This window comes from Haliotis cracherodii, unplaced genomic scaffold (genome assembly GCF_022045235.1).
Source record: "Haliotis cracherodii isolate W230 unplaced genomic scaffold, xgHalCrac1.p SCAF_9, whole genome shotgun sequence".
Classification (NCBI taxonomy): domain Eukaryota; kingdom Metazoa; phylum Mollusca; class Gastropoda; order Lepetellida; family Haliotidae; genus Haliotis; species Haliotis cracherodii.
This window is the reverse complement of record NW_027266343.1, coordinates 57,527,884-57,547,060: the sequence shown is the minus strand read 5'-3', so window position 1 is coordinate 57,547,060 and position 19,177 is coordinate 57,527,884. Positions and strand designations below refer to the sequence as shown.

The window sequence follows — 19,177 nt, the reverse complement described above, 5'->3', positions numbered from 1 at the left end:
TCAAACGAGTGAGTGAGTGAGTGAGTTGGATTTAACGCCGCGTTTAATATTATTCCAGTTATTCCGTGTCAGCTTAATGCTTAATGTGGGAGGAAAGCCCAAAGTGATGCAGGTCTCAGATGTTTACCACTTTGGTGAAACCCACGAGCACGGGTATGGTGCTGACAAACCTAGAAACATAATCGGGGCGAACAGGGATTCGAACCCACAATCATAGGTTTCTGGCGTGTCCAGGGGATCAAACGAAAGAAATTAAGAACACAATGAGAGCAATATTCAATGAAAGGCCTAACCAGCCTAAGTACACCGAGACTTGGGACGTTGACACAGTGACAGAGTACATTAAAAGTTTAGGCCCAAACAGTGACTTACCTGATAAGATCCTTACACAAAAGACAGCTATGTTGTTAGCACTGGCGAATGCGAGTAGGGCTTCTGAGTTGCACAAATTAGATCCTAACAATGTTTCAGATTTTGGAGACCACATTGAATTTGTTATTACTAGATTGACAAAAACACGGAAGGTGGGGGTCTTGTCCAAGCAAAGTGACCGTTTATTCATGTGACATACCCGAACTTGACCCCACATCAGCACTTAGAGCTTACCTACACAGAACTAAGTTCTGGAGAGCATCTTCAGAGCAGGAACATCAATTGTTCTTGGGATGTTCCAAGCCACATAGACCAGTTGTCACATCAACTGTTTCTAATTGGTTGAAACAGCTGATGAAACAGGCAGGGATTGATACCAAGAAATTCCAGGCTCATTCAACTAGATCAGCGGCTACTTCCAAAGCCAGAAAATTGGGGATGTCAGTTGCTGAAATTTTCAAATGTGCAGACTGGTCAAAAGCTAAAACCTTTCATAGATATTATGAAAAAGGCATTAAAAAAACCACCAATGAGAAATTTGTAAACATTGTTCTAAACCCTAATGAATCAGATGATATTACAATGCAAACTGTTCGGATACAGAATTATCAGGGATCAGAACTTTTAAACAATCACATTTAGACCTTATTTCAGTTTACGAAATAAAATTGGGAATTTTTTAAGCGTGCGCAATGAAATTGTAATTTTATGAGTAAACTGAAATAGGGTCTAAATCCCTCCCTCTCCACCCTGGTGGTTACACATAATGTGCTTGAATGGATTCAACTTATATCTTAAGTGAAAGATCTTTTGTTCTAGATCATATTATTAAATGATTAATGGTGGAGTTCTCATTTTATATGTGAAAGAGTTTATTTAGTGAAACCATAAACTGATGAGTGTTTTTTGTTTGCAGTTAGAAGAGTTTGCAGACTGTAGAGGAAGGAGGCTCCACTTCGTGTGTTTGTTGCTGTTCTAGTTGGCTTAGGTTCTATGAAGTGGGATCATGGTACCTGTGAGTATGGGTGGACTGGAAAACAGATGTGTTCAAGACTAGTTTACCATGGTTTACAAGTTGACTTTGTTGTCTTCGAACTCTGGTGCAGGATCTGATACTTGGGCCGGTGTCACAGATATTCAAAGACGTTCGGTTTTGTTGCTGTCACGACATGTACTGTACCAGTATTTGTTATTTTGTTGAGTAAACTGTTATCACACTTAATATACTTGTCTATTCTTCTTCGCTCAGAATATCAAGGACGAGATCTCGTTTTTCTCACGTGACTTTGAAAGGCTTGTGACTTCCGCCGGAAGCCAGGGATAATCATATTTAGACCTTATTTCAGTTTACTCATAAAAGTACAATTTCATTGCGGGTGCTCCGCACGCTTATAAAATTCCCAATTAAGCAGTCATAAGTTATATAATGTTTTTTTCTGAATTCCCATTGTCAATAGAGATGCCACGGTCCTGTCGTCCTTGCCAAACTGCCAATAGTTAAGGTGTCATAGGGATTAGTAGAAATTTGCCATTTTTAGGGTTGTGCTTTATTTTTTTATAAGAACTAGTGGACTAAAAATGTTAGTTTCTCCTGCTGTTAAATTATCGATTAATATTCTAATTCTGTATCAATCTTGGAACTAAAATGCATAAAGTCTGGCAAAAATGACTGTCAATAAACAAAACTGTATCTATAAAACTAGTCTAGCTTTATGTTTACCTTACTACCTAATACAAATTATCATGCTAGATCTATGTATAATGCTACTGGAATATGCGAGCTACCACAAGCTTGTTTCAAGCATCTTCCTACAGCAAGGAACTTTACTGACTAGACTGGAATTTCAGGACTCAATCGTAGTGCCACCAGTGGCTATTATGAGTTATGTCCCTTCTATGTCCCTCCTACTGACCAATCAGATTCTGCCTCTTATATCAGTTGACAAACAGATGTCGATTTCATTACGCAATTTTGATTGGACTATGCATTGACTTGTTAGTCCAGCCAAAATCTTTTGCCTCGGGAAGATGGTTTTAGGCAATAAATGTCCCAGTCATGGCAGAAAGGAACATGGAGAATTTCATGGACAATGATGCAATGGTAGTGTCACACATAATTTCATAAAGTTTGCATATTGTGACTCCCCTACTCAAGAATGTGAACCAGTGAAGGGGGTCGATGTCGTTCCACCCGTCGTAGCCCCAGCTCATCCCTAGGGGCCGTGTTTGCCTCGGCCGACCTCTGCAAGACCAGCGCCCTCTGCCACTCGGACACCAGGGCAAGGATGTCTCCATCTTCACTGTCCTTCCCAGATTTGTCTGTCAAACCCTGGCACAGAAATAACAGTATGTATCAACAGCCCATGTGACATACTCATTTACATATCTGTATCTTGTCATCTTAAAGTTTTGCTTTAAATCGAATTCAGTATTAGGAATCATGACATATTATGATGGCCTCTTAAAAATGGCATCTCGACCAGGCAAACAAGCCAACATATTTGTGGATTTGTTGAAACGAGATTTGACTAGATCAGATTTAAAATTATGAATTCTTAATCAGAACAGTTGCTATGACAACTCACCCTGACTCCGCCCTTTTCCGCCTCCAGGAAGGCCTCATGAACTGCCTTCAGCAGGTTGCTGGCGTTCCTTAGCACGATCTTATCACTCTGATAGGGAGAAGAAAACACTCTTAATCTCACACGGAGTAGATGCTAATTCATAGTGAGTCAGTGCCGCTTTTGAACAGTATTACAGTTGTATCATGACATGCATTAATTCATAACCAATAATATAAAAACTCACAGGAGGTATTGAGTAGGGGTGACTATTGGTCCGGAAATCACTATTGGGATAACTATGGATATTGCAGGCAACTATTGTGATAAATATCGATAGTTTCAGTGTATCATTTTAGATGGATTTTAGAGTTGAATTAAACCTTGGAACTGAAGTGTCCTTTGAATGTGATAACCATAACAACAAATAAAAAGTAAAGTTTGAGATATGACTGATTTGTTTTTTCTGTACCCTAATAATTTAAGAAAAAGAAACTTCCACATTACCATGTGTAAGTTACTACCACTCATGATCAAAAGAAACAAATTTGAACAGCATTGCATGTATTTTATTGATATGGTAAATACAATTGATACTATCAATATTCTTAACTGAAATCGATACTATTGATCGGAAACTGATTTAACAATCGATTTATTGACTTTAAGTGCTTACCAATAGCAATATATCGATATTACGATTTATCGTGACAACCCTAGTATTTGTGTCATTAAGTGAGCATTATTGTGCAACATCAGGGGGCACTTACTCTGGGCCTCACACATTGCACTCTTGTTGGGAGTCAAACCCAGATCTATGGTGACAAGCAAACACCCTGACCACTAGGCTCCCCTACCTGTCCATAATGTCCTTAAACATATTCAATTTATAATGAAATTTAGAACAATTTTACCCTCATTCCAAAACAATGTAAGAAATGGCATTTATGAAAGATCTTGTTCCATGTAGATTCTATTAAAAGAATAAATGTTTTCAGAACCGATATAAATCTCTGAGAATGGTTGAACTGTGAGATCTTATGGGTTCTTCTGAAGATAAAGGTTTATTCAAACTTTCCAAACTGTACAAATGAGATGAAAAGAAAATTGGGATACGATGACATGCATCAACCAAGTCTGACCACCCGATCCCATTCATCGCCTGTTATGACAAGCATAGTCTCCTTTTAAGACAAGCATGGGTTGTTGAAGACCTTTTCTACCTAGGATCTTCATGTGTCATATTCCAATATTCCAGCAATATCATGGTGGGGGACACAAGCAATGAGCTTCACACATCGTACCCATGAATTACAAGGGACCTAAAGTCCCCACGAGGTTTAACTTATCCAGGACATATCATTGGTTCGAAATCGTATAAATCTGTCTTTAGTAATATTCCACAATTACCATGACAGGGGGCACAAGAAGAATATCATCTGTGTTTCTTGCAAATAGAATTTATAAATCAAACATTTCAAAACTGTGCTAATGAGAAACAAGTGAGTGAATGAGCTTTTAGCAATATCACAGCAATATCATGATGGGGAACACCAGAAATCAGCTTCACACATTGAACCCATGTGGGGAATCAAACCCGGGTCTTCATCGAGACAGGGAACGCTTTAACCAATAGGCTACCCCACCATGAGAAAAAGGAGACTGATCTGAAGCAAGGCATGCACGTCTCTCACCTCGGCTGTGGTCGGGGAGTTGTGCAGGACGTTGCAGATGATGTTCAGCTGGGTGGTGAAGGAGCTGATCTTGTCCACACACACTCTCAGGTCTCGAGCATCACTGCAAGCACAGGGCTTTGTGTAGAAATTGAGTGAGTGAGTGAGTGAGTGAGTGGGTGGGTGAGTGAGTGGGTTGGTGGTTGAGTGAGTGAGTGAGTGAGTGAGAGTGCGTGCGTGAGTGAGCGAGTGAGTGAGTGCGTGGGTGGGTGGGTGGGTGGGTGAGTGAGTGAGTGAGTGAGTGAGTGAGTGAGTGAGTGAAAGTATCTCGAGTAACACGTTTCCATCAGGCTAACAACAGGTGTTTGTGTCACAAATGTCTCGACAAATACAGACTACTTTTCTTTTATGGGGTGAATGTGCGAGTTTGGTTGTATGCTTGAACTGTATTTCAGTTATATAAGGCTAAAAAAAGTAATAGTCTCGGTTCTCAGGCACTGCCCACATCATCATAAAGTTCAATTGACATTTCGTTTTTGTTTCCATTTTCATTTTCTTGTGTGCATTGTGTTAAAGTTTTAGAATTTTTATATGTTTTTGAAAATGGAAATATAAACAAAACATTCCGCAGACTTTATGATGATGTGGGTGGTGCCTGAGAACCAAGACTATTAATTTTTTTTAGCCTTAGTGTGTCAGTTTAGAGGAGTTGCAGTCTTTGAAATCCACAACTATGGCAATACCTCTCCTCCACACAGCTGTCGGCCAGTGCCCGGATGTACCGCTGCATCTTCTGTCCATTCTCCACCACACTGGAGGCAGCACGCACCAACCCAGCAGTGTCCTACAACACACGGAGAGAGCTGCATCACTGATGCTTCAACAAAGGCCTTGAAATAACCACTGTTACTGTACCTAGAGGTTCACCAGTAACATTTATCTAATTGGTTGTTGTATAACGCCACTCAGCAATATATGACGGCAAATAACTGAATCTGGACCAGCCAACCAGTGCTTGACATTATGAGCAACAGCCTATGTCATGGGGTAACGATGGCATGCAATCAACCAAGTTGCCAAGTCTCTCCACCTGATCCAATTAGTCACCTCTTATGACCAGTGTATTAAGTGTAGATATCAAAACTGCATGGTATTACTAGTAGACTGCAATTCGCTTCTCAAACAATAAGTATAGCAATATTTTTCCTTTGTTTTCCTTTGTATTGTCTAACAAAATAAATACCAAATATATTCGTATCGTTTAAGCTAAAATCTACACAGAAATTCATTCATAAATCATGTTTTCCTTTCAAAATTGACAAAACGGCCGAAACATAGATATGATTTTTTTCTCACATTGTTATCTCCCCTGTATCTATGACAACAAAATGGCAGCGACTGACCTCCTCAGTAATATTTACCTTAGTTTGTAGAAAATAAGATCTGCATGTACAAAGTGTGTCAATAACTGTCAAACATTTAAGCTCTCAATATATCACATTATGTATTGCAATACAGACGCCTGTATCACAATATATTGCTAACTAGTTGTTGGCCAACACAGCCCCAGTCAATATATGACAAGCCTGTATGAGCAGCTGCAGTTTAACACAGCGCTGATGTTGTTAGTCACAAAGCTTCACTTGATGCTGTTTCAGTTCCTCACTTACCTCCAACTCTCCTCTCCCAAAACAATATTCTGCAATGTTCTTTGTGTGTTTGACGATCTCCATGGCAACCAGAATAACCTGGTTTTCTCCTGTGCTCCATTGGTTTGTAACCTCCTCCAGATACACAGCTGATGACTGCAGCAGACAAGATGGGGATTTTGCTTGAGGTAGTTTAAGGCATACAATTATTTTCGCAAAAAGGAAGAGACCAAACAATTATGTTTCAGGACAGCATATGGATTTTTTGGTCCAGACAAATCCCAGAGATAAAAGTAAAAACAGAAATATTCTAGACTCTTCACTGCATATGAATCTTTTACTTGCCAAGGCTTCAGACATTGAGTGAGCAACTGGTACCAAATGCAAAACGACATACCATTATAGATCGAAGTGGTTTATGGTTGGGTGTGCCAAGCAATGGCGTGTCATGTCTAGACATTCCCAGCATGGGTGTTCCTATAAGAGAGTTATGTCCCCTGTTTCCTGGTGTCCTGAGAGGTGTCTGTGGTCCTCCTTCAGCACCTACTTCGTCCTCAATGTCCTGTTGTTTCAGCTTACCCTCTTCTTTCGAAATATTCTTGGGTAAACCATTTCTGCTAGGCTCCATTGTTAATAGTTTCACAATCTCTGAAAATGTAAATACAACCAATATATATATTAATCATATATTAATTGTATCACCTGGCTGGTCAATAAAAAAGTTACTTACAACCTGTTGAGTAAGTGTGTTGTGGTCATTTATAATGTAAAGTTAAATTTTGACCATATTTTCAAGTGTTCTTTATGTTAACCCATGACAGAGTTATTTCCCTTTGTATTCCACACTGGTGGCAGCGATGTTACTGAGAGTGTCATGCGCTGGGAAGGAGCTTGTCCACACAATGTCACTTCTGGGTGTTTTTTTAGGCTTGAGGTTTTTTTGTATCCTAACTGCCCCTCTAGGCACACAATTACACCACAATTTCATAGAATTTATACACATATACCAGAGACCATATAATAGAGGGACGGCCCTCTAGCCTATGCGCAAAACCATCAGTGCTACGGCTTGTACTGCGCAGCCTGTCCGGAAGCGAGCAGAAACGCGTTCACTGCAGTCATCGTTGTCGCCTTTTTTTCCCATACGAAAGATATATTTTACAATACAAAATTACACTCATGTATTTCTTAACATTGTTAACATTACAACTGAGATTTGTTGATGCCCTAAAGCATGTCGTTGTCACTGTATTTGATGACTGTGATCACGCTTCGTCTTTGTCCGAGAGAACAAAATGGCGCACATGTAAAATCGGCAAAAGTGCAGATTTTGATTTTCAATAACGGCCTCTAATTCGCGATGAAAGTCCTTGGTTACCGAGGTGTATAAAAAGGAAATGTGTTAAAAATTGGCTTAGTGCCATTTACAAATTTAGGGCGGATGCGATATTTCAGATTTTGACTCCAGAAATGGGACTAAATCTGACTTTTCCCGAAATAATTACACCACAACTCTTAATTTTCGCATGCTTTCAGACGAATGTGTTCCTATCATCGGTCCTGAATTAAATAGTTTTACATTCATCACGATTTCCCCTTTGGCTTGGTACCAAAGTTATTTAGGTACGATCGGTAGGTTTTTTTGTATGATGTTTGGCGAAAGGCCATATTTTACGTCACATATTTTAAATTAAGTTACCATATAGCAGACGAAATAACATGCATTTTGTCTGTGATTATCATTCGCATATATCTTTTGCAACATTATACAAAGTGACTTATATTGTATTATATTAGAATTGTTTTTGTAAGACGCGTATTTTTTTTACCATTGCTTTCGCCATTTTTTCGTAAGTTTAACTTTGTTTCAGTTAGGCTTCTATCACATATCGCGCATATACTACATACTACAATACTACATATTTGTTATCTTCTGAAGATTTTGTCTGTATTAATCATGACTACATTTAATCAGTTATTTATTTTATGCCGTGTAAATATTGATTATGAGCAAAATGATCTTGGCCTAAACCCAATCATAATAATGTAAATATGATGAAGGTACTACTTACTTTGTGTATTTACACAACAATGAAAACATCATACAAAAATAAAAATCCGTTACATGAAATATTTGTATTATAAAATTATCATTTGCTTTGTAAATGCCAAGAAAAAAGAAGGATTATATCGGCAGTCGTCGGGATAGAAGTTCCAGACAACAAGGTCGAAGGTGTCAAACTTATCTCGCTCCAGCAAACCCTATTATCACTGCTAGACCCAAACTGGCAGTAACCAATAACATTTGATTCTTTCGAAGACCATTGTCAGACACATCGAAAATTCATTTAACAACGCTCGTAGTTTAATGTGTATTTTTAATTCATTGGAACTATTAGCATTATAAAATAGTAGCGAATTTACATGAAATAAAAACATTAATATGGCGCCATTTTTTTTCTGGCTAATAGTAAAGCATTTACACCAGTCGGTGATCATGCATTTTTGCAAGTAAATCTAGTCTGAACTTATTATAAGATATGAAGTTAATCTGGAGATATATTTTGTGAACATCGGGAATATGGTGATATGTTACAAGTGTCTTCCCTGCTTCTGAATGAGTTTTATTTACACTTCCTGAGTTCCTGTGCAATGTACCGGATCGTAGTTTTCTGTGGCGTTCGTAGTAAATTTGGTATATTTGTTTATTTATAATAGTTAACAATTGCAGCATAAAATGAGATATGTAAATTGAAATAAATGTCCCGGAAGACACACGTGTTCAGCAAATAATTTGCAGCCAACTGACGTGTGCTAATGAGAGATATCATACAAAAATCTGTGTAATCCGCTAAGAGACGTCCTTTTATTGGATTGTCGCTGGTCGTAGTCGGAGAAATCTCGGATAAGGGAATTAACTCTTACTCCGGATATTATGTAATATTGTTTACGTGGTTACCAGAATGGTCAGTTGTGAATGTCTGCGAATCTATTGTGCATCTGCAGCGGTACAGGGAGGTTAACAGCAGGGTGTCGGGGTGTATCAGTTACATGCAAGACCGTAGCGCTGATGGTTAGTGATAAACTGTTGGTGAGGGCCATCCCTCTATTATATGGTCTCTGCATATACAACATAGAATGTTACGAATGCAAGGACACAAACAAAACTCGAGCGTCAAAGTTATATTGTGAGGAAAGATTCCATCACAGGGAGATAACTCCATCATGGGATGACATAAAGACCACTAGAAAATATGCTCAGAATATAACTTTACAATATCCTACTTTGAGATATCTTCACTGGTTAAACTGGTTCCACTGTTTGTACACAAACTGACAGCTTTTAGCCAACAGGTGGCCAACACAGTGGTACAAATCAGTAACAGGTGTGATTGCAAAACATACTTATCCCCAATGCTGAGTTATTCTTTAGTAAACATTCTATTTATTATACAAAATCATTTGTTACAGTAATGACCAGTGTCTTCAGTGTAAATGGTACAGCTAACCAGCCTTCAGTGGCAGAGATGTTACTGATGTCATTTGATTGTGATGTCATGGTAATTGATGTGTCAAAATGGTCTTTAAACAATTGTGATACAATTTATTATTAGCGATATCTCCTTGGAGATATCTGTACTGCCTGATTTCACCCAGACACACATACCGGTGTTGAGTGTGGGTCTAAGGTCAGGCATCTGCTGGAGAGTCAGTGTCAGTTTCTTCATGCGAGCTGCCCACTGGACCTTGAGAGTCTCCTGCTCCGTGTCATCCGTATTACTGTCTGAAACACATAGAGTCATCCGTATTACTGTCTGAAACACATAGAGTCATCCGTATTACTGTCTGAAACACATAGAGTCATCCGTATTACTGTCTTAAACACATAGAGTCATCCGTATTACTGTCTTAAACACATAGAGTCATCCGTATCACTGTCTGAAACACATAGAGTCATCCGTATTATTGTCTGAAACACATAAAGTCATCCGTATTACTGTCTGAAACACATAGAGTCATCCGTATTACTGTCTGAAACACTCCAGTGGTACCTACCCACAACAAAGGGTTGAGATCTTGCACCAAAATGACTTCAGTGTTACCTACCCACAACAAGGGTTGAGATCTTGCACCAAGATGACTTTAGTGTTACGTACCCACAACAAATGGTTGAGATCTTGCACCAAGATGACTTCAGTGTTACCTACCCACAACAAGGGTTGAGATCTTGCACCAAGATGACTTCAGTGTTACCTACCCACAACAAAAGGTTGAGATCTTGCACCAAGATGACTTCAGTGTTACCTACCCACAACAAAGGGTTGAGATCTTGCACCAAGATGACTTCAGTGTTACCTACCCACAACAAAGGGTTGAGATCTTGCACCAAGATGACTTCAGTGTTACCTACCCACAACAAAGAGTTGAGATCTCGCACCAAGATGACTCCAGTGATAACTACCCACAACAAAGGGTTGAGATCTTGCACCAAGATGACTTCAGTGTTATCTACCCACAACAAAGGGTTGAGATAGATGACACCAGTGCTACCTACCCACAACAAAGGGTACAGATCTTGCACCAAGATGACTCCAGCGCTACCTACCCACAACAAAGGGTACAGATCTTGCACCAAGATGACTCCAGCGCTACCTACCCTCAACAAAGGGTTGAGATAGATGACACCAGTGCTACCTACCTACAACAAAGGGTTGAGACCTTGCACCAAGATGGCTCCAGTGATACCTACCCACAACAAAGGGTACAGATCTTGCACCAAGATGACTCCAGCGCTACCTACCCTCAACAAAGGACTTCAGCTTGTCCAGCAGCTGGGGTGTGAGGGCAGCGATATCGTCTAGGCACCGCCTGACAACGCCCCTTTTGGCCAGGTCCGGGGACAGCTGGATGGCGTTGAGTGCCTTCTGTTGCACCATGCTGATGTTGGCCGCCATCTTGCTCACCTCGCACAGGTAGTTGGATCTATGTTCCGCCGAGGATGCTGGATCTGGTGACAGAAGGGGAAACATTGATGAAACAGCGTTGTTGTTTGTTGCAGTCATCAATATTACACCTATGGCACAGATGTCTGTAAACTAATCAGGACCAGATGATTCAGTGATTGATTTCATGAACAAGGTATGTGCTGTCCTGGTACACTGTCCACATCATCCACTGAGTGACATGCAAAGGTCACTGGGACCACGGCCCACTTGTACAAAGCGATCTTAGCACTACGACTATTGTAAACCTATGTTAAAGTAGGGGAGTTACGATCATCTTAGCGCTAAGATCACTTTGTTCAAGTGGGTGCTGGTGTGACCTGGATTCCACAGGGAAGGGAACAGACAGGTGATGCCTGTCTCAGTGACATCTTATAAAGTTGACGAATTTCCAAATGTAAAATGAGAAACAGGTATTACAACATAATCTCACCTGTGAGAGACAGTCATTATGAAATGATTTCACCTGTGAGAAGCAGTCGTTATAAGATGATTTCACCCAGGGCTCCGGAAAATTTAAAATCCCAATCGGACATTTGCATTTAGGCCACGCCCCCTTCAAATAGCGTATTTTAGTACGACTTTTCACACAGTACAAGTTTACATATTCATAATATGATGAATTATGAATTGTTTCAAGTGTACGCGTTGTAACATTTGGATCGAGACTATTATCCCATATTTGGTTATCACTTGTTTTTTTTTATTTTCACCTGTGAGAGAGATACTACACGATGATCTCACTTGTGAGAGAGTCACTGCACAGTGATATCACTTGTCAGAGAGACACTACACAATGATCTCACCTGTGAGAGAGACACTACACAATGATCTCACCTGTGAGACAGACACTACACAATGATCTCACCTGTGAGAGACAGTCTGTGTATGTCCAGTGCCTGTGTATGGAAGGACTCCAGAGGGTGACAGAAGTCTGAGGTCATGTGGTCCACCAGCTGTTGAGCTTCTAATACCTAAAACAGTGACATTCCATTGTGTTGTCTCTGTTCTCTGTGATAGGCTGTACATCATACTACTGTGCCCAGTGACTGTGTCGAGCTTCACGGCACACTTAGAGAATAAGAAAACATACAACTTTATGGATATCAACTTCTGGTTTCCATGTAGATTCTTGCACCACTATCAAGCTGGTGTGAAGCTGTTATCCATGAAGTTGTACGTTTTCTTACTTATCACCAACTTTGAGAATGCCAATCAAACAGTTATTTAGAGAATAACCTCAGCGCTACATGAAATTACGGATTATTTGTCCTGAGTGAATTTATTAGATCTGAGCCATGGTGGGGGACAGACAATCTGTAATTCTGAATTGTGAGGATGTAATTTTTTAAATAACCCATTGTCCTTTTTTTTCAGAGAAAAAGTAGAAAATGATAGTATCCATATTTCAAGTGGAGATACTGGTTCTGTTGTCCTATTATGGGAATGATGTCACACAAAATGGTTAATGACATCATACACAATGGGTGATATACCTTCAATTACACGCGACAATACATGAAGTCATGATGTTATGAGCTTCTTCACAAACAACAAAAACAATTGAACAATTGGAATGAACTAGCCAATCAGTGAGAATAACCCTTATAATGCTCGTTAACAATTACTGAAAAGTTATCGCACCCTTGGATAATATTTAGCAATAGCAGCATCCTATCAGGAGAACTAAAGATAGTCGGTACACTTTGTATCAATGTGAGGAATCGAACCTGGTTTGGGGCAAGATGAGCCAACACCTTCACCACTGTGCTACCCACCACTCGGCAGTATGGGTGTGGTTGTACCTACTGCTAGCAGCATTCCATCAACATCATGGCATTGACACATCGGATTCACACATTGTACCTATTTTGGAAATGACTCCTTCAAAGGTGGAGAGTTTGGTTTCACGCCACTTTGAACAGTATTTCAGTAATACACAGCATTTCAACTTAATTTAGAAGGAAAGCCTGAAGTGATGCAGGTCGTAAAAGGTTACCAATTTTGCAAAATTGGGAGTCTGAACAACACATAAATAAAACTAAATAATATATATATATATGAAATCAGCCAAAGTCATCTATATGTAAGTTCAAAAGGAAACAAAATAATTCCATGGTATTTCAGTTCTTGAAACAACATAATATTCCATCAATATCATGGCAGGTGACACCAGTATTTCCGCGAAAATGTTTTTGCAACAGTATGTCACAAGGACTAAAGGTGCATCAGCATGACAAGGAAAAGTCAGCTTCATCACAAATTGTTTTCGGTGGCCTTCCATCCCACAATATGTGACCAGTGTCACCTTGGCAACTCACTGGGTCGGTACAAGTCATAAGAACTAGAGATACAACAGCATGACGAGGAAAAGTCACAAATTATTGTCCTTCCATAACTCAACATGTGACCAGTGTTACCTTGGCAACCCACTGGGCCAGTACGAGTCTATGGTGTTGACTGATGTAAATGTTGGCCTCCTGTACGCCCCGGAACTCCACCACACTGCCCCCTGGTGTCTGAAGTTTCTCCAAGGAAGAATCCAGAAATTGGCTGATTTCAAATGATTGAGATTTCAAATCTTCATTACTGAAAAGAACATGATTATCACAAAATTTGACATCACAATAACTTGCTGCACATTAAAAATTCCGTTACATCAGGAAAGATGTATGTCTGGTCTCTCCCCTCCTCTAAACGCTTCCTTCATGTTATATGGCTCATTGTCAACTTTTAAGTGATAGAGGTGCTTATTATGGTGAATAAGATAGAGATATTCATCAAATTCGTTTAATCTTTAAAGATTGTGTCTAAATCTTTGCTGAAGTTATCTACAGTTCAACATGTATGCAGTATTTATTTTCAACACAAACTAAATCTCCACACATCATACCCAACAGAAACACTGTCGAGGAGTTCCTTCACGCTTTCGCCCACAGCTCTCATGGTGTCCTTGTCCGCGTTGTCTGGCGTCACCTCACCTAGTCCAGCAATCCTGTCACAGCCCCGAGTCATCACCTGGGAGGTGAGTGTCCGGAGACTGGACAGCACGCATGTGACCAGAACTGCCCACTCACGACACAGCTGACTGAGCTGGCTCCGATAGACGCAGATATCATTTGCATTTCCTGTAAGAAAAGTGGACAAAGATGACTTTATATCAACGTCAATATTATCCACAATATCAACCACTGGCTTGACTGTCTAGACTCACTTATTTACAGGCCATCAACTAAACTGGACTATTGCTGAGTGTGGCATTTTACAACAAACAAATAAACTTATCACACATGATATGCAGATCTTCTTCTGAGCATTGGTGACAGTGTTAGAAACTGTATGCTAGAATGGCCTGCTACTTCATCACAATATCTACTGGGGGCAAGGGTGGCCCAGCTGTTTAAGGTGCTGTAATTCTCTGTGCACCCTTTGATTCTGAGTTCCAAACCACGGTTCGCCCCGATTATGTTTATAGGTTTGTCAGCACCATACCCATGGAATTTCACCAAAGTGGAAAACGTCTGAGACCTGCATTACTTTGGGATTTCCTCCCACATTAAGCTGAACTGGAGTACTGTCCAAAATGGCATTAAACCAAACTCACTCACGCTCTCAGTGGCTACAGATCCAAATGTCATTATGTCTTTTTTGAGTTTCCTACACATTACCCGGGTATGTCGACATGCACTCACTCTTTTCACATGAACAGCTGTTTAACCAAACCAGAAGCTATTTCTAATAAGTGAGAGTTTACATTTCTGAAATCCATTCAGGCTACTGACACACTAGCTTGACCACACTGACAAAGATCACATGGATGAAAGAAGTGTCACATTTTACACATCAACAATTTTACATAAATTGTATTAAAATAAGATATGTAGAGAATGTCCACATATGTACTCATAAATATATAACATAAGAGTGGATGAACAAGCATAAACCTGAGGAGGCATTGATTCAAAGTACAGTGTTTAACTCTCTTGTACCAGAGTGAGTGAGTGAGTGAGTGAGTGAGTATGGTTTTACGCCACTTTTAGCAATATCCCAGCAATGTCACGGCGGGAGACACCAGAAATGGGCTGCACACATTGTACCCATTTGTGGAATCTTATACAGGTCTTCGGTGTGATAAGTGAACGCTTTAACCACTAGGCTACCCCACCGCCCCTCCCTTGTACCAGAAGGGTAAGAGTTAATCTGTTGTGGCAATGATCCTTCATGTTACCACAGCAGGAAAATGTTTGGCTTTACATTTATTCAAATTCCACAGTCTATGACACATATGACATCGGTAATCATAACTCATTTTGCGACAAAAATACATTCAACATTTGAGAGGATCCTGATTACAAGAGCAGCGTTTTGAAAGATACGACCATCATTGTTCTATGATCATCAGGCACTGAACTACAGTACATGAGTTGATGAATGTGAAAATGCAGATGTACAACTAAAAATACACATAGACTTCTGGGGTATTGACCAATGAGAAGAGCAAAAAGGAAAAAAATATGTTTCAAGATGTTATTTTCTCACCTGTCTGCAAAGTGAGGTCAGCTGTGGTCTTCATGGTGATGGTCAAATTTTCAAGGTCATCTCTTTGGTCTTTGAGGAAGGTCAAGGTTGCGTCAGATTCAGGCGTTAAGTCGGCAGTGAATGAGTCGACAGAGGACAGGAGGATTCCCAGGGCTTCCTGGTGACTCTCTAGGGTGGTCATCTGAAAGTGAGTGAGTGAGTGAGTGAGTGAGGTTTTAGGCCGCTTTTAGCAATATTCCAGCAATATCACAGCGGGGGACACCAGAAATGGGCTTCACACATGTCTGGAATCGAACCTTGGTCTATGGCGTGACGATCGAGCGCTTTAACCACTAGGCCATCCGACTTCCCAAGTGACTGAGTGGGTGGGTGGGCGGCTGAGTGAGTGAATGAGGGGCGACTGAGTGTGTGGGTGTTTGAGTGAGTATGAGTGAGTGATTGAGTGAGGTTTAATGCTGGTTTGAATATGATTCCAGAAATATCCCCGCCTGTCACATACTATTCCATGAATACAAGCTGGCTGTTGACATTTACCACAAAGGTGAAACATCCAATAATTAGTCCTATAGTTCTTCCCTTTCACACCTTAACACAAATCTAGTTAAATGTCACTTTGAGGAAACAGTATTTCAGCAACACCACAGCATTTGACATTGATGCGGAGCAAAGCTCGAAGTGATGCAGGTCTTAGATGTTTACCACTTTATTGAAACCCATTAAAAACATAGCCGACAAAGCTAGAAACATCATCAGGGTGTACCAGGAATTCGAACCATGATCATAGGTTACTGGCATCCCCAAGGGAAGCAACTCTGCACAGCAAATTGCAGCAACTTAGACAACTGGGCCACCCACCTTAGAATGACAATAGTCAAGTACTGATTTCTGTATGTCCTACTGCGACTTGCTCTCAATACACATATCTCAACTAAGAGTCCACAACCCACCTCAACCTTGAGCTTGTCCATGCTGCCCTTCTGGATGGCTACCAGGATGCCGTCTGCTACAGTCTTCCATGTATCCACGGCAACGTCCAGGTGGATTCGGACTTTATCCAGCTAGAAACAGGAGTGAGTGAGTGAGTGAGTGTTTTGTTTAATGCCACTATTACTAACTTTCCAACAATATCTAAACAGGGAAACAAGAATGGGCTTCAGGGAACGAACAGGAAACAATATAATCTAAATAATGGATGCCAGAACTTGATGTCCTGAACCAGGTGAGCTAACATAGGTTAGAATCAGTCCAATATTCCTGATGGATCAAAGAGATCAAAATTGTTTTGTACAGAGATGCACAGAGCACCTTCTTCCCCAGGGGAAATAATCCTCTTTTCTATATTTGTCTAATTACTTTCTCATTAATTACCTCTGACTAAAGGTAAGCCGAAAGACGGAAATTAACTACATCACCTGAGGACTCTTGGGGAAGTTTAACTCTAACGTCATAATACGAACAAGTAATTTGCCATTGGTGCTGATGGAATGGCAGTGACTGATAAAGTCATCAGACTTTCAGACCAACTTATCTGCTTCAGCAGCCAAGGGCTGAATCCAGGGGCTGAATCCAGGTGAGTTGACTGGCTCCCCTGGTCGTCTTGATGCAGCTCAAGGTTGTAGCTCACCTTATCATGTAATACACGTGTTGAAGGCAGTTGTTTTAGTGTATGTTAGTCATCATGATGCAGCTCAAAGTTGTAGCTCACCTTACCATGTAATACGCATGTTGAGTGAGTGAGTGAGTTGGGTTTAACGCCGCTTTTAACAGTATTCCAGTTATATCACGGCGTGTCAGCTTAATGTGGGAGGAAAGCCGGAAGTGATGCAGGTCTCAGACGTTTACCAATTCGGTGAAACCGACGAGCACGGGTATGGTGCTGACAAACCTAGAAACATAATCGGGGAGAACCGGGATTCGAACCCACAATCATAGGTTTCTGGCATGTCCAAGGGACGCAACTCTGCACAGCGAATTGCGGCGCCTTAGACGACTGGGCCACCCGTGCCCCCCGCATGTTGAAGGCAGTTGTTTTAGTGAATGTTAGTCATCATGATGCAGCTCTTCTTTCATATCATAATTTTGCTTTAATACAGTTCTAGTTGTAGCTCACCTTATCATATAATATGCATGTTGAAGGCTGTTTTGTTTGTTTGTTGTTTAACGCTGCATTCAGCAATATTCCAGCTCTATGACAGTGGCCTGTAAATAATCAAGTCTGGAAAAGACAATCAAGTGATTGACATCATGAGCACCGATCCAAGCAATTGGGATACAATTACATGCATCAACCAGGTCAGCAAGACCGATCCCGTTAGTCACCTCTCACATGTTGAAGGCAGTTGTCTGTGTATGTTTGCGTTGAAAAGAACAAGTACTAATTACACAAGTAATCAGTCAGTCATAACGGACCAAAATACCCTTGGCCACTCCTGCCAACAATACTGAGCTACAACAGTAGAACAGAGGAACCAAGCATAGGCTGCTTAAACAAAGTTACTGCTGTAACCTATTTTACACAGCCTTACACCAGTCCTACTATCACTGTGTGTATCAAGCTAAGAAACATAGTACATAGCTCACCTTATCAGCCCAGGCATCATCAGGGTGTATCAGGGCTATGGAACCTAGTATATAGCTCACCTTAACAGGCTTGGTATCAGCTGGGGGTAACAGGGCTATGGAACCTAGTATATAGCTCACCTTATCAGCCCAGGCATCATCAGGGTGTATCAGGGCTATGGAACCTAGTATATAGCTCACCTTAACAGGCTTGGTATCAGCTGGGGGTAACCGGGCTATGGAACCTAGTATATAGCTCACCTTATCAGCCCAGGCATCATCAGGGTGTATCAGGGCTATGGAACCTAGTATATAGCTCACCTTAACAGGCTTGGTATCAGCTGGGGGTAACAGGGCTATGGAACCTAGTATATAGCTCACCTTATCAGCCCAGGCATCAGCTTTGTGACTAGGTCAAAGGAGCCAAGTACATAGCTCACCTTATCAGGCTAGGCATCAGCTGTGTGTATCATGGCTAAGGAGTCAAGTAAATAGCTCACCTTATCAGCCCAGGCATCAGCTGTGTGCTGCAGATTGGCCACCTCGCTGATGTCCCCCACCACGACGTACTTGGCCTTGTTGATAGTCTCTGGTGTGAGCTGATCAAGCTCTCTACACAGGCTCTGCATCTCTCTGTGGACACCAGATCACGATGTTTTAATGTATATCAACAAAACCTCCACAACACGATGGACTGAGAATGTGGCAACAAGCAAAGACAAACCCATTATTAAGGTAACAACACACAATCAAGGCTTCATGCAATGGTATCAGGGCAACAGCTAAGGTCACAAATTCAAATTTCAAATTTTGGGAACCCT

General features: G+C 40.8%; 1 protein-coding gene across 1 annotated transcript in view; it reads right to left on the bottom strand.

The window, feature by feature from the left end:
- Positions 1–244: 244 nt before the first annotated feature.
- The window catches only part of LOC139452327 (alpha-catenin-like protein hmp-1), a 57,020-nt gene continuing 38,087 nt past the window's right edge, over positions 245–19,177 (bottom strand). The window contains exons 16-29 of the mRNA XM_071233763.1: positions 18,857–18,989; positions 16,745–16,855; positions 15,798–15,978; positions 14,152–14,386; positions 13,679–13,847; positions 12,127–12,232; positions 11,057–11,263; positions 9,923–10,039; positions 6,653–6,903; positions 6,277–6,411; positions 5,350–5,450; positions 4,628–4,730; positions 2,958–3,044; positions 245–2,701 (exon numbers count right to left, since the gene is read on the bottom strand). Of these exons, the coding sequence (XP_071089864.1) occupies positions 2,519–2,701; positions 2,958–3,044; positions 4,628–4,730; positions 5,350–5,450; positions 6,277–6,411; positions 6,653–6,903; positions 9,923–10,039; positions 11,057–11,263; positions 12,127–12,232; positions 13,679–13,847; positions 14,152–14,386; positions 15,798–15,978; positions 16,745–16,855; positions 18,857–18,989 (2,119 nt within the window). The 3' untranslated portion in view covers positions 245–2,518. The remainder of the gene's footprint in view (positions 2,702–2,957; positions 3,045–4,627; positions 4,731–5,349; positions 5,451–6,276; positions 6,412–6,652; positions 6,904–9,922; positions 10,040–11,056; positions 11,264–12,126; positions 12,233–13,678; positions 13,848–14,151; positions 14,387–15,797; positions 15,979–16,744; positions 16,856–18,856; positions 18,990–19,177) is intronic.